General features: G+C 48.4%; 1 protein-coding gene across 1 annotated transcript in view; it reads left to right on the forward strand.

Moving 5' to 3' along the window:
• The window catches only part of LOC126996644 (organic cation transporter protein-like), a 45,097-nt gene that overhangs the window by 22,969 nt on the left and 8,279 nt on the right, over positions 1 to 13,849 (forward strand). The window contains exons 2-7 of the mRNA XM_050857333.1: positions 5,433 to 5,612; positions 6,169 to 6,304; positions 7,278 to 7,458; positions 7,628 to 7,731; positions 11,327 to 11,481; positions 11,936 to 12,104. Of these exons, the coding sequence (XP_050713290.1) occupies positions 5,438 to 5,612; positions 6,169 to 6,304; positions 7,278 to 7,458; positions 7,628 to 7,731; positions 11,327 to 11,481; positions 11,936 to 12,104 (920 nt within the window). The 5' untranslated portion in view covers positions 5,433 to 5,437. The remainder of the gene's footprint in view (positions 1 to 5,432; positions 5,613 to 6,168; positions 6,305 to 7,277; positions 7,459 to 7,627; positions 7,732 to 11,326; positions 11,482 to 11,935; positions 12,105 to 13,849) is intronic.

The following is a 13,849-nucleotide window of genomic DNA, read 5'->3' on the forward strand; positions in this document are numbered from 1 at the left end:
ATATATATATATATATATATATATATATATATATATATATATATATATATATATATATATATATATATATATATATATATATATATATATATATATATCTATATATATTGTAGTTACCCCCTAAATCTTCCCGTTTTGTCTACCTCCATCTCTTCAGTCTGCCCTTTAACTCACCACGTTCTCTTTCTCTGCCGCCTTCTTTTAGACACACGCCTATCTCATCCTCCATATTTCATCGAGTCGTGGGTCACTACATTATACACATGTAACAAATCATTACCTATTTCATAACAAACTCACTGACATACATAATTACACCAACTCACCAACCGTGTATATATTAGTGTATATCAATCTTTGTAAATATTATTTACCAACTATAAAAAACATTTATATGCCCAGAAAGAAATTTCCTCCCCTATGGTGTAACCACTGGTCATTAGTCGGTTCTCTTAACCTACAAGGCTGCCCTAGCGGACTTACAACGGCGAAGCTCACAGCTTCGTTCGGCGGCCGAAAGCACACAAGCAATAATGCTTAGCTTTCACGCAGCGGTCTAGGCTACCGCTACAATTGGTGACCTCCGGAACTGAGTTACGAGGCACACCTCGGGTCTTTAAAACCCTACCGACGCCCGTGCCGCCGTCGCTGCTGGCCATGCTTTGTCTGCTACGTCGCGGCCCAAGCTACCGCCCCCGGAGAATCCACTGGCCCGCAGCAGGTCGTGCTTTGCCTCCGGCCCTCCCAACGTGACCCGATGCTCTCCCGCCGCCGGCAAGTTCCTGCCCTCGCCCGCGCCACCTCGCCTCGGCCCACCCCAAGGACTCAGCCAGCAGCCCAGCCCCCGACGCAGGTGTCGACTTACTCGCCGTGGTACCTCGCCACTCCCTGCCCAGCCCCAGCCAGCCATTCCAACGCCGCCCCTATGCTGTCTCACCTTCGCCGCGGTACCTCGCCCCACCCGCTTCTACGAGTGACTCCTCCTCAGGCCTCAGCCAGTCTGACCGCCGCCTCGCCCCCACGGCTGCCTCCCTTCTTCGCCAGCCCGACATACCAGTCACTCGCCGCCCCACCAGCCTCCTGCTGCTGTGATCCCCGGTTTCCTTGCCGTTGCCTTCCTACCTCCGCGGCATCGCCTTCACCACTGCTGTTCCTGCAGCGGCCCTCCCGCCGCTGTGGCCTCTGGCAACCGCCAGCGCCTCCTCTTGACCCGCGGAATGTGTAGTGACGCTGAAGACAGTGCAGTGTGTGTTCAGTGACGCCCTGGCATGACAAGCCAGCACCAGTGCAGTGACGACCACGGCTTAACCACCTGAGCGAGTGAGTGCGTTAGTGACGGCCCTCACGGCAGTGCTCCCCGTCGGTAGTCAGTGCTTCCCCGACGTAGTTTACCGCTTAGTGGTGTGCTCCGTTACATCTCCGGGATGCCTGACGCGACTCTCGACCTCCAGCCGCCGCGGCCCCTGGCTACACTGCCAGCACCTCTAGACGCGGTCATGGCCTCCACAACCGACACCGACCCTACCCAAACGTGCCCCTCCAAGGTGTCCGACGACGACGCTGCGCAGGGCGTGGCCAGCCTCCATGCCCCCACCGTCACCAGCGACAGTCTGACCCACCAGCTCACGGCTCTTATCACTACGCTACGAACGGAGGTCAGCACACTCAGGGAGGACATCAGGAGCCAACGACGCCAGTCCTCGTCGAAACACAGCCACCCCTCGCCACCACACCACCACTCCTCGTCACCCCGCCGCCACTCCACCTCCAGTAGTAGCCCCTCACACAGCCCCGGCGTCTGCTACTACCACAGGAGGTTCGGCGAGGATGCCAGGAAGTGCACGTCTCCCTGCGGCTTCCAGGGTTCGTCACAACAGCCCCGGCGTGCACTAACAGCGCATAGCGTCCGCCAACACACCTCGAAGCTGTTCCACATCTTCGATCCACTCTCCCGCACCAACTTCCTCATCGACACTGGAGCCGAAGTCAGCGTTCTCCCCGCCACACCGAGCCAGAGGTCCTTGCCAACCATCGCCCGCCTCTACGCGGCTAACGGCACGGGGATCCCTGTCTTTAAGAAACAGACGCTCCAGCTCAACCTCAACCTTCGCAGGTCGTTCGAGTGGACCTTCTACGTGGCAACAGTTTCACAACCTATCCTGGGCGCCGATTTCCTGACTCACTACAATCTCCTGATCGACCTCAAGAGTCGCAAGCTCCTGGATCCACTGACATCCATCTCAACCAGGACCAGGGCAGCAGCAGGTGAAAGCACCCACATCTCCACCATCAGAGCAGACAACCGGTTCGCGTCTCTCCTCAAGTCCTTCCCGACGCTGACGCAGCCACACACAGCCAACAAGCCTGTGAAGCACCACGTGACACACCACATCGAGACGACCGGACCACTGACATACGCCAAGGCTCGCCTCTTAGCTCCAGAACGCTACCAACAAGCCAAGGCCGGGTTCGAGTCGCTGATGCGCCAAGGTGTCATCCGCCCCAGCTCAAGCAACTGGTCGTCTGCCCTCCACGTCGTTCCCAAAAAGAACGGTGACATACGCCCATGCGGCGACTACAGAGCCCTCAGTTCGCGCACCGTCATGGATCGCTATCCGGTGCCGAATAATCAGGAGTTCTCCTCACAGCTTGCTGGCTCCGCCATCTTCTCCAGGATCGACCTCATCAAAGCCTTCCACCAGATCCCAGTCAACCCAGCGGACATCATTACACCTTTCGGCCCGTACGAATACGTCCGGATGCCCTTTGGCCTCAAAAACTCTGCCCAAACCTTCCAGAGGTTCATGGACGAAGTGCTGCGAGGACTGACATTCTGCTTCGCCTACATCGACGACGTCCTCATCGCCAGTCCTGACGCTGACACACACACCGCCAACATCTAGAGTAAGTTTTCACCCGTCTCCAGGACTACGGCATCCAGATCAGCGTCGACAAATCAGAGTTCGGTGCTACCTCCGTCGACTTCCTCGGCCACACTGTCTCTCCTTCAGGCATCACTCCCATTTCTTTCCGATGTGACGCCATTCAACAGTTCCCGAAGCCGACAACTCAGCTCCAGCTCAAGCAGTTCCTCGGGATGTTCAACTACTACAACCGCTTCATTCCACGCTGCGCGCTCATCTTTCAGCCACTCTACTCCATGATCAAGCCCTGCAAGAGAGGCCAGTCCGTCACACTCGCCTGGACTCCCGAAGCTGACAACGGCTTTCTCAAAGCCAAGGAGGCACTGAAGGCTGTTACCACACTCAGCTTCCCTACTCCAGACGCCACTACTTCAATCTCCACGGATGTCTCAGACACCGGCGTTGGTGGAGTCTTGCAGCAGCATGTAAACAGAGCCTGGAGACCCATTGCATTTTTCTCACAGAAACTCAACAACGCCGAAAAGAAGTACAGTGCCTTCGACAGAGAACTTCTCGCCATCTATAAGGCTGTCAAGCGTTTCAGATACTTCGTCGAAGGCCGGGAATTTCACATTTACACCGACCACAAGCCTCTTGCCACAACCTTCATCAACAACAAGTCTACCTACTCTCCCAGGCAGCTGCGCCACATCGACTTCATCTCTCAGTTCACGACAAACATCCGGTACGTCAAAGGCGAAGACAACATCCCCGCCGACGCTCTCTCCCGTAACACCTCTGCAACATCCTCCTCCCTCATCGATTATGCCGCTATTGCTGCAGACCAAGTTGACGACGTCGAGCTGCAGCAGTTGAAGGATAACCCCGCTTTGTCGATGAGGCGAGTCGAGTTCCCCGGGACCAACGTGCACCTGTACGCTGACGCATCTACCGCCACCATCCGGCCCTACCTGCCGAAGAACCACCGGTACCCACTCTTCCGCCAGCTGCACGACCTCTCTCACCCCGGGATCCGAGCGTCACAACGGATGATGTCCTCGCGCTTCATATGGACGGGGATCAACAAGGACGTCAGAGACTGGACCCGCACCTGTGTCCAATGCCAGGCTTCCAAGGTGACGCGCCACACCGTCTCGCCTCCAGCAGCATTCACGCCCCTTGCCCCCAGACTCGAACACGTCCACGTCGACCTCGTCGGCCCACTTCCACACTCCAACGGCTACAAGTACCTCCTCACCTGCGTTGACAGGTTCACACGCTGGCCCGAAGCTGTCCCGGTCGAAGACATAACAACGGACACCTTCGCCAAAGCGTTCGTCAACACCTGGGTGTCGCGCTTCGGTGCGCCTCTCAGCCTCACATCAGACCGTGGAAGCCAGTTTGAGTCGAGCCTGTAGGACAAGGTCATGTCCATACTGGGGATCAAGCGGATCAGAATCGCCAGCTACCATCCTCAGTCAAATGGCCTTATCGAACGCTTCCACCGCCAACTCAAGGCCTCGCTGGCAGCAACAGTACAAGACCGCAGCGACTGGCCTACGACTCTGCCCCTAGCCCTCCTCGGCATACGGACGTCCCTCAAGGAAGACTTTGGCCACTCCCTGCCCTCCCTGCGACATCCAGGACTACGCCAGGAACCTCAAGGACGCCATGCAGACTTCAACCAGTGCCGCCACGTACATCACCCTCCAAGACGTTTGTGAGCCAGGACCTCGACACCTGCACACATGTGTTCGTACGGGTGGACGCCGCGAAGAAGCCTCTACAACAGCCATATGACGGCCCGTTCGCTGTCACCAGGAGGACACGTAAACACGTCACCATTGACCGCCACGGCAAATCCGATGTCATCGCCATCGACCGGGTCAAACTCGCGTACCTCCTGCAGCCAGATCCTCCACCCACCAACACCGTGTCAGTGTCTCCCAGTCCAGTGCTTACAGACAAAATCCAATGCCACAAAAAAACACGTAACGTTCCTCCTACCTCGTCACTAGGGGGGGAGTTATGTAGTGACCCCCTAAGTCTTCCCGTTTTCTCTACCTCCATCTCTTCAGTCTGCCCTTTAACTCACCACGTTCCCTTTCTCTGCCGCCTTCTATTACACACACGCCTATCTCATCCTCCATATTTCATCGAGTCGTGGGTCACTACATCATACACATATACCAAATCATCACGTATATTATAACAAACTCACCGACATACATAATAACACCAACTCACCAACCGTGTATACATTAGTGTATATCAACCTTTGTAAATATTATTTACCATCAATAAAAAAAAAATTTGATATGCCCAGAAATAAAATATTAGTCGTTTCTCTTAACCTACAAGGCTGCCCTAGCGGACTTACAAGGTCCAAGACCTGGAGCGATGTTCGGATAGCACCTCACCTCACAGACCTTGAGTCCAGGAAAGATTACATTAACTGGCCTTCCCTCAACCCCAGACAGCAGAGAGTAAACCTCGTAATAAGGGTGACGAATACAGTCCACAGGAAGTGTAAACATGACGCTGCATAATGGCCTCCTTGTCGCACAGGAAAGATGGATACAAATGCTCCTGAACCAGCCACAGAGGAAGGGTTCAAGGATGACCCCCGCGAAGCTGAGAAGGACCATGACGATCCGCTGGCAGGGGCGACGACCTTCGAGGACCTGATGAAGGTGGTGGGCCCGTACGGCCGCTGGACGATCATGGTGGTGTTCGTCTGTGCCGTCGGTACGTACGTACGCACGCACGCACGCACGATGCCACCCTGTGCTGTGTTGTGTATTTGTCACACGAGTTTCAGCCATGATTAGGGAAGCAGCACCTTTCTTTCTTGTGTTGAGGTGGTTATCACACGAGTGTTTGCCGTCAGCACAGCATTTACAACTCAGTAATAATAATTATACACAAAGTCACACAAGGATTTAGGGGCACTCAGAAGAGCCCGCTCGTCCTATACACATGGTAGTTCTTCAAAATAGTTATTCTTCATCTGCTATCCCTATTCATGCATCTATCTATCCTACATTAGAAACTTATTATTGTGTTTGCATTACCGACATTAAATGCAAGACTTGTTCCATTAACGCCCTACTCTATTCGGCAGTTATTGTTTATCACCTTCCTGGACCCGACTTCTCTCTATCTGAATTCATTGCTTCGGGCCCTAACATTCTTTATCAACCTCACCCTTTTTAATCATGTGTGTTTGAAGCACGAATATCAGACTAGACCAGCATTAACCGAGTTCACACACACACACACACACACACACACACACACACAGGAAACGTGCCCGCGCCGTCGAGCAGCATGACGTACCAGCTGGTGGGCGCCACTCCCGACCACTGGTGTAGAGTGGCGCCGCTGCTCCGTGCCAACTGGACCCAATACCAGATAACATCCTTCGCCATCCCCATCAGGTAAAGAGCTTACTTATTTGTTCTGACCTTTTTGTTTTGTTTTTACGGGACCCGAGTCAAGCTCGTATGTCTCGTACACAGGGCATCTCCAGTGAACATAATTGCACCACTTCGTTATTATCCATAAAATCTGTTATGCATTTCGGTGCACCTGTTCCACATTGTGTTTCCACTCACGCCACAATGAACCGTATTGGCTATACAGGCAGCGCCACACGTGGACAGTCGGTAAACTGTCAAAGCAGTACTTTCTATAGAATGCAAGTTGTGTATTAGAGTGCATATGAGGCTGCCTTCAGGATACAAGGCATTGGTACCACCACCGCTCCAAGCCAACGACCGCACACACTTTCCTCCTACCCGATTTCCTGACTACTATTTAACATGGAGAAAAACTGAAATCGGGTAGGAGTGAAGTATGTGCAATCATTCGTCTTGGAGCGATGGCAGCAACATGGCCGTGTAGTCCAGAGATAACTTCAGACGCACTCTAGTCTATAACTTGAACTCTATGGAAAGGGCAGCTTGGAGTTGAGTGGCCACTTGTGGCGCTGCCTGTACAGCCAATACGGTCCATTTGCGGCTGAGTCATAAGGAGCAGAAAGTTTCAGTTCTTTGAAAATTAGTTCTTCAGCATCACAAGGCTACAATCACCAATTACAGTCATCAAACAAATGTTATTATTAAAGTTTGGCTTATCTATATGACTAAAGAGTTACTGCGTTGTAATGCCATTTTAGATCCTGTCATGTAGCTATAAAGTCTCAAATCACACTTCACAAGACAAAGAACACGTCTCTATGGAACCTTTTGCTGGCATAGTCTCCACTGTCGCTGAGGTGGCGCTTGTAGCCCTGTGATTCTCAGAGGCTGTTTTGCTCCATATATCCCGCCTCTTGCTTCTATTATTTCTATGTTACTGTTCGCGTCTGGGGCCGAGGCAGCAGCAGTCTAACTCGCCACTGTCTGACAGGAGTGACACAGGACGGCTGGACGGCTGCGTCATGAGGGACTACAATTACGAGGCCGCGGCGGCGCTGAGCTACGAGGGCGCCATGGCCAACGCATCGCTGCTTCTTGCCTCCAACGACACACTCGCCTGTCCATCCCGGAGCTTCAACTACTCACAACACCCGGACACCTTCGTCACCGAGGTGGGCTTGGGATGCGCTTAGTTGTTGCTGACTCACTCACTCTGGGGATGATTTGTTTACTGTCTTCTTGTATCTTTTCTGGCTTCTTTTGAATACAACATCTTGTTGCAGGCACTCTGAAACTTATTTTGATTTTTATTTTCTCTGTCTATCTGTCTATTTCTCGCAGTGGGACCTGGTGTGTGATCGAAGGCACTTGTACGCCAGCAGTCAAGCCGCCGTCTATGCTGGCGGTTTCTTCGGCGGTCTGCTCTCCAGCCACATCTTAGATATGTAATGCACCTGTTTTCTATGCTTCACATTGCCTTGATGGATATTTAGTCATGGCCAGGCGACGTCTACCCTTAACCCCGACCATTCGTGGAGTTGTTTAAATTTACTTTTGTTGTTTGTTTTAGAACAAAACACTACACCATGATGAACTCTTATACACATTAAGCAAAAGGTATAATTAATCTAAAAAGACGTTGAACAGAGAAAGTCGAGGGGCTTAAAGGATTTGTTGGCTGGTGTGGACTACAGAAAAAAAAAAAAAAAAAAAAGTGAAACATATGCACAGAAAAGGAAGTAGAACTTTGAAGTATATCTGTATATCGATCAATGAGGGCATACGTCAGGGAGCGCGTCGCCTCGCCCACCCTGCGAAATCAACCGCGGGATCCTTCCGGATAAGTCTCCATGCAGGCCCCTTCCTCATCCTGAGTACCTCTTGGCAGAATCTATCAATTTGCTCATACCACGAACTCTGTGGCTCAACCACTCAGGATTTTCTCTTACAGAAACAACCCGATGAGCAAGGTCAGGTTCTGCCACATGCCCGGATAGCCGGAGTTGGCGGGTGAACTACGCAGTTAATATATATTGAATCAGTCTCACGGAGTAGTCGCCGGTTTGACACAAAGGCATTCCAACGATGTCCCTCGATTCTGCGGAGATACTTATACCAAAGGCCTCAACCCACCTCTCCACGTCATTACTTAGTGTCCATGTCTCACAGCCATACAGTACGACAGGGAGCACAAGGGACATGAAGATGTCTTTCTACACAGGTATCGACAACTGCATATGCTTGTGTGGGCGAGTCCAAAACACTGTGGGTCAGGCCTATCCACCTTATGACTAACTGGTGAGACCCAGATTTGTTCTGATCTACGCTGCCAAGGTATGTGAAATTTTCCGAAATTTCAATGTCCTCGCAACACACATACCTTGATCTTGGCCCAGGAGACTTGAATCCCCATGGGCTTCGCCTCCTCTTGAAGTGCCTCGATAGCCATAACAAGAACCTCCAGCGACAACGCCAGGATTACTGCATCATCGGCAATAAAAAGGTCAGTGACCCTGGTCTTGTTAATAGATGCTCCACAATGACTCTGGTACACAACTCTGCCTAGTACCCAGTCCATACAAGTGCTGAAAAGCAAGCGATAGAGCAAGGACACAGGTCTCCCTCACTCCCGTATTTACGGGAAAGAAGCTGGACACGCCCCCTCCCCCCCACACACACGTCACAGCACTTTCAGTTCTAGAATACAGGCCAATAAGTAAACCGATAGTCCTCGCAGGAAACCCTCGGAGTTGCAGGAGAACCCGGAGTGCCTCGTGATGCACTGAATCAAACACATTCTTGAGATCGACATAGCCTGCAACAGGCTGCAAGCATCCCCTGTCGAGACTCACGTCGGTGCTCCACTAGTGCGTAAATTACTACGATACGGTCTGTCGTCGACTTCCAAGGCGTGAACTTAGACAGCTCAGGTCTAGAAAAACAATATTCATAATTTTAGTTACGATACCGCCTACTAGTTAAGAAACGTACTGAATCTTGGATCGGCTATGGTGATGTTATGTGCGCCTATTGGGAGCTGCCCACTCGGAGGGTCCGCTGTGTATAACTTAGGGTAGGCGGTGGCCGAACTGGTAGCGTACTGGGCCCACATTCACCGCGTGATGGACGACGCGGGTTCGAATCCCCACGCTACCACTCGGATTTTTCAGTCACCGCCGAGTGGCTTAAAACTACCCACATGCTGTCCTGAAGACCACCCATCAACCCGGACTCTAGAGGAAGCCGTCCAAGCGAATCAAGAACGAGTTCCGTGGGACAGCATGAGCCAATGCAAGATGGCGCCACTATAAACACTCGCCTGCGCCAGAACGGGCTGGGCCGACCATCAGGCCCCACCTGGAAGAAGCCTTGGGCCGACCATCAGGCCCCACCAGGAAGATGCCTACCGGCGCAACAGGCAACGACGTAAAAAAAAAAAATAAATAAATAAAAAAATAAATAAATAAAGGTACTCAGCCCAACGAGCTCTCTGCACATCCAGAGCTGTTCGGATAGCGCTCACCTGATAAGGCTCGGAGTGGAGCTTCTTCAGGGCTCGATAAGCAGCTCAAAGGTCATTCACATTTCAATGGCCCTAGATTTCCTCAGCGAGACCCCTGACATACCTCTTCTTGTCTCTCCTCAGGAGAGCTCTAGTCCTACACTGCAGAACCCGTTATTCGTTCCAATTCCTGATATCTATCTTCCTTTTTATCTATCTACCTATCTATCTATCTATAAATCTATCAATATATATATATATATATATATATATATATATATATATATATATATATATATATATATATAGATATAACAAACTGTCTCTATATCTCTTTCGATCTATTTATCTATCTATCTCTGTCCAATGAATACATATATATATATATATATATATATATATATATATATATATATATATATATATATATATATATATATATATATATATATATATATATATATATATATATATATATATATATATATATATATATATATATATATATATATATATATATATATATATATATATATATATATATATATATATATATATATATATACATATATATATATATATATATATATATATATATATGCGCCAGCCTATAGCGCCGTTAGGCTTTCTTCAGGGGCTCGGCCCCAGCACGTCATGGCGCAGGCAAATGTTTTACAGTGGCGCCAACATTTCTTCGCTCATGCGACCCCCTGGAGCTCGTTCTTGATTCACTTGGACGGTTTCCTCTAGACTCCGGGTAGATGAGTGGTCTGCAGGACAATATGTGGGTAGTCTTAAGCCACTCGGCGGTGACTGAAAAATCCCAGGTGGTAGCGGGGGATTCGAACCCGCGTCGTCTATCACGCGGTGAATGCAGGGCCCTCACGATGACCACTCAGCCACCACCTATATATATATATATGTATATATATATATATATATATATATATATATATATATATATATATATATATATATATATATATATATATATATCTCTCTCTCTCTCTCTCTCTCTCTCTCTCTCTCTCTCTCTCTCTCTCTCTCTATCTATCTATATCTATCTATCTATCTATCTATCTATCTATCTATCTATCTATCTATATATCTATATATATATATGTCTATATCTATATCTATATATATATATATATATATATATATATATATATATATATATATATTTTAAAATATTATATATATATATATATATATATATATATATATATATATATATATATATATATATATATATATATAAGTGCTGGATGAGGTATACAATATTTAAAAGTGTGGTTGCGGTACTGAATGAGATAGACAAAATTTCCGTGTATGAGGTTGGAAAACTGGATGAACTTAATAATATTTAAGTGACTGTGGTTGGAATACAAGATGAGCTTTTTAATATTTATGTGTGTATGGTTACAGTACTGGATGAGCTTTACAATATTTACGTTTGGTAAAAGTTGTGGAAGAAGGTTACAACTGTGGCATAGGATTATCATGTTTAGTAGTGTGATATCTTCCCGGACATACAGCACGGGCAGGCGGTCTGCCTTGGTCGTCGCCTGCTTCATCAACATCGTTCTGAGCTTTGTGCTGGCCTTGGCACCAAACATCACAGTCTACATTATATTAAAGGCGATTATTGAGATGATCCAAATCACGTACTACATTGCTGGCATTGTATTAGGTGAGTCAACCGAGAAAATACTAATAATTTACTTACTGTCCAACTTCCTATTAAAAGTGTCATATAAATATCTTCATTCTTTCATCTCTTTTTCGTCTGTATTTCCTGCATCCTATGAATTAAGCTCCTTCAGAAGGAAAGGAAAACAAAAGAACAATTCTTTTGGAAGCTTCTTCTGTCTCTCGTTTGATGAATAGTGCTTTGTGAGACTATAATTCATTCATTTTGCGTTGCCTTTGGCCTAACTCCTCAGCAGTAAAGAAAAGGTAAATTATCGTGATTGTAAAAGGAGGGACTTAATGTTATCTTACTGATCTTTACTACATATTTTCCTCAGTCCTCCCATAGTCTCCCCCTTAGACTTGCAATATCTTATTAAGTGACCACCGATTGAGAATCAGTGCGTACGAAATTTTGAGGAAGCTTTAAACTGGATCTTCTGCACTGTTGACAGCTATGGAGATCTGTGCCCCTAGCCAGCGCAACTACATGGGCGCCCTCTATTTACTGCCGTGGTCTTTCGGCTGCATGCTGATGCCGTTGGTGGCTTACTTGGTGCGGCCGTGGCGCTGGCTGACGGCCGTGTACGCCGCGCTTTTCTTCATCACTCTCATCTACATTTGGTATGGATATGATATGGATGTTGTTATCGCGTTTCGTGTAGTCCGTTGTTCCAGTGAGTGTCAAAATTAATGCTCACCCTTGGCAAACTCTTTATCAATTTATCTCTGACACTGTGAGGCACCGGGACTGCAGTGGTTGTACAGATGTTAGTGAACCTGCAGCAGTCCCCTCTAGGCCAGGTGTTCACTCCCCTCCACCTGTTTTGGTCAGGAGAGGGATAACCACGCTGTTAGAATTATCACTTTAATTGGCACTCCGGCACAGGTTGGAGAAGACTTCACCAACAGTAGCCCGAGATAACTGGTGGGATCATCGGTGAGGTAAATGCAGGGTGGACAGCACGGGTTAATTGCGGTTAAGATTTACTTTATGCACCTTTCCATACCTCGTCTCCTATTCAACCAACTGTTCTTCTCTTGTCAAATATGACTTCTCCTACCTTCAAATCTTCCGGAAACATTTTAATTTGATCAAAATCAAGTAAAAAATTACGTCAGAGCCTTCTCCCCCTTCCTCCGTAAAAGACACACAGAGAAACGGGTGGCCCCTCAATGAAACATAAAAAAGGACCGATGAAATCAATGCCATTTGTCTCATGATCCGTTCCGGACAATCAGATCAGAGTCGCCAGAGACTCCTGGAAGACCGGGCGCGCCAGTTTGAGTAATGGCTTGTGAGCAGTGCGAAAGAAATATTAAATCTCTCGGAAAAATATTTTTAAACGATTACCAGGCATTAAAGGTATTCCGAGAACGCTGTGTGCATCCAATACCCATTATCTGCTTCATTTGTGGTTGATGCTGCAATTTTAACACATCAAGAGGTATTTTTTATTGCTCAACAGTTCATAAGAGCGCACGGGAACAAAAGAAATCTGTGTTAATTCAACTTGAGTGAGAGAAAAAGGACTTTCCTCTATTAAACACACTTCAAACATAGTGGGTTTCTACTATTCACTGCCTTGTTCTTGTGGAAGGCAAGAACACAGCGTAATGCCCAGGACTGGTTGGGCCTGAGCAGTAAATTTTGTGTGCAGTGGCGTAGTTAAGCCTGGGCTTTCGGGGCTATAGCCCCGAATGTTTTATGAATAGCCCCGAATCTCAGAGTTTTTTTTAATTTTTATGAATAGCCCCAGCCAGGCCAATACAAAATGTTGATTCTTGTTAAGCTGTTAGTACTAGAAATTAGATTTCGTAGATCTCATACGGAGATCATAAGGTTTGTTCCCGTCCGGTTCACGTTCCTATCATGTATTCACGGCTACTCGCCAGTCGGCCATCAGTCAGGCAGTGATGCCAAGCGCCAGCCAAGGTGCGTATCCCGGCCCGCGCACACGTGTGAGTAAGTGCTGGTTGATTGGTGCTAGCGAGCAAGACCTGAGTCTGCGGCGTTTTTTTATTATTGTTTTTACGTGTTCGCTTATAGCGCCGGTAGGGTTTCTTCAGGGGCCTGGTGGCCGGCCCAAGCCCGTCATGGCGCAGGCAATTTTTATAGTGGCGCCATTTATTCTTGGCTCATGCTGCCCCCCGGAACTCATTCTTGATTCACTTGAACGGTTTCTTCTAGAGTCCGTTTTGATGGGTGGTCTTCAGGACAGCATGTGGGTAGTCTCAAGCCACTCGCCGGTGACTGAAAAATCCCCTGATTCGAACCCGCGTCGTCCAGCACGCGGTGAATGCAGGGCCCGCACGCTAACTACTCAGCCACCGCCTACCTAAAATGAATATAAACAGCTTTTTTCAAG

Source organism: Eriocheir sinensis, chromosome 10, assembly GCF_024679095.1.
Source record: "Eriocheir sinensis breed Jianghai 21 chromosome 10, ASM2467909v1, whole genome shotgun sequence".
Taxonomy (NCBI): Eukaryota; Metazoa; Arthropoda; class Malacostraca; order Decapoda; family Varunidae; genus Eriocheir; species Eriocheir sinensis.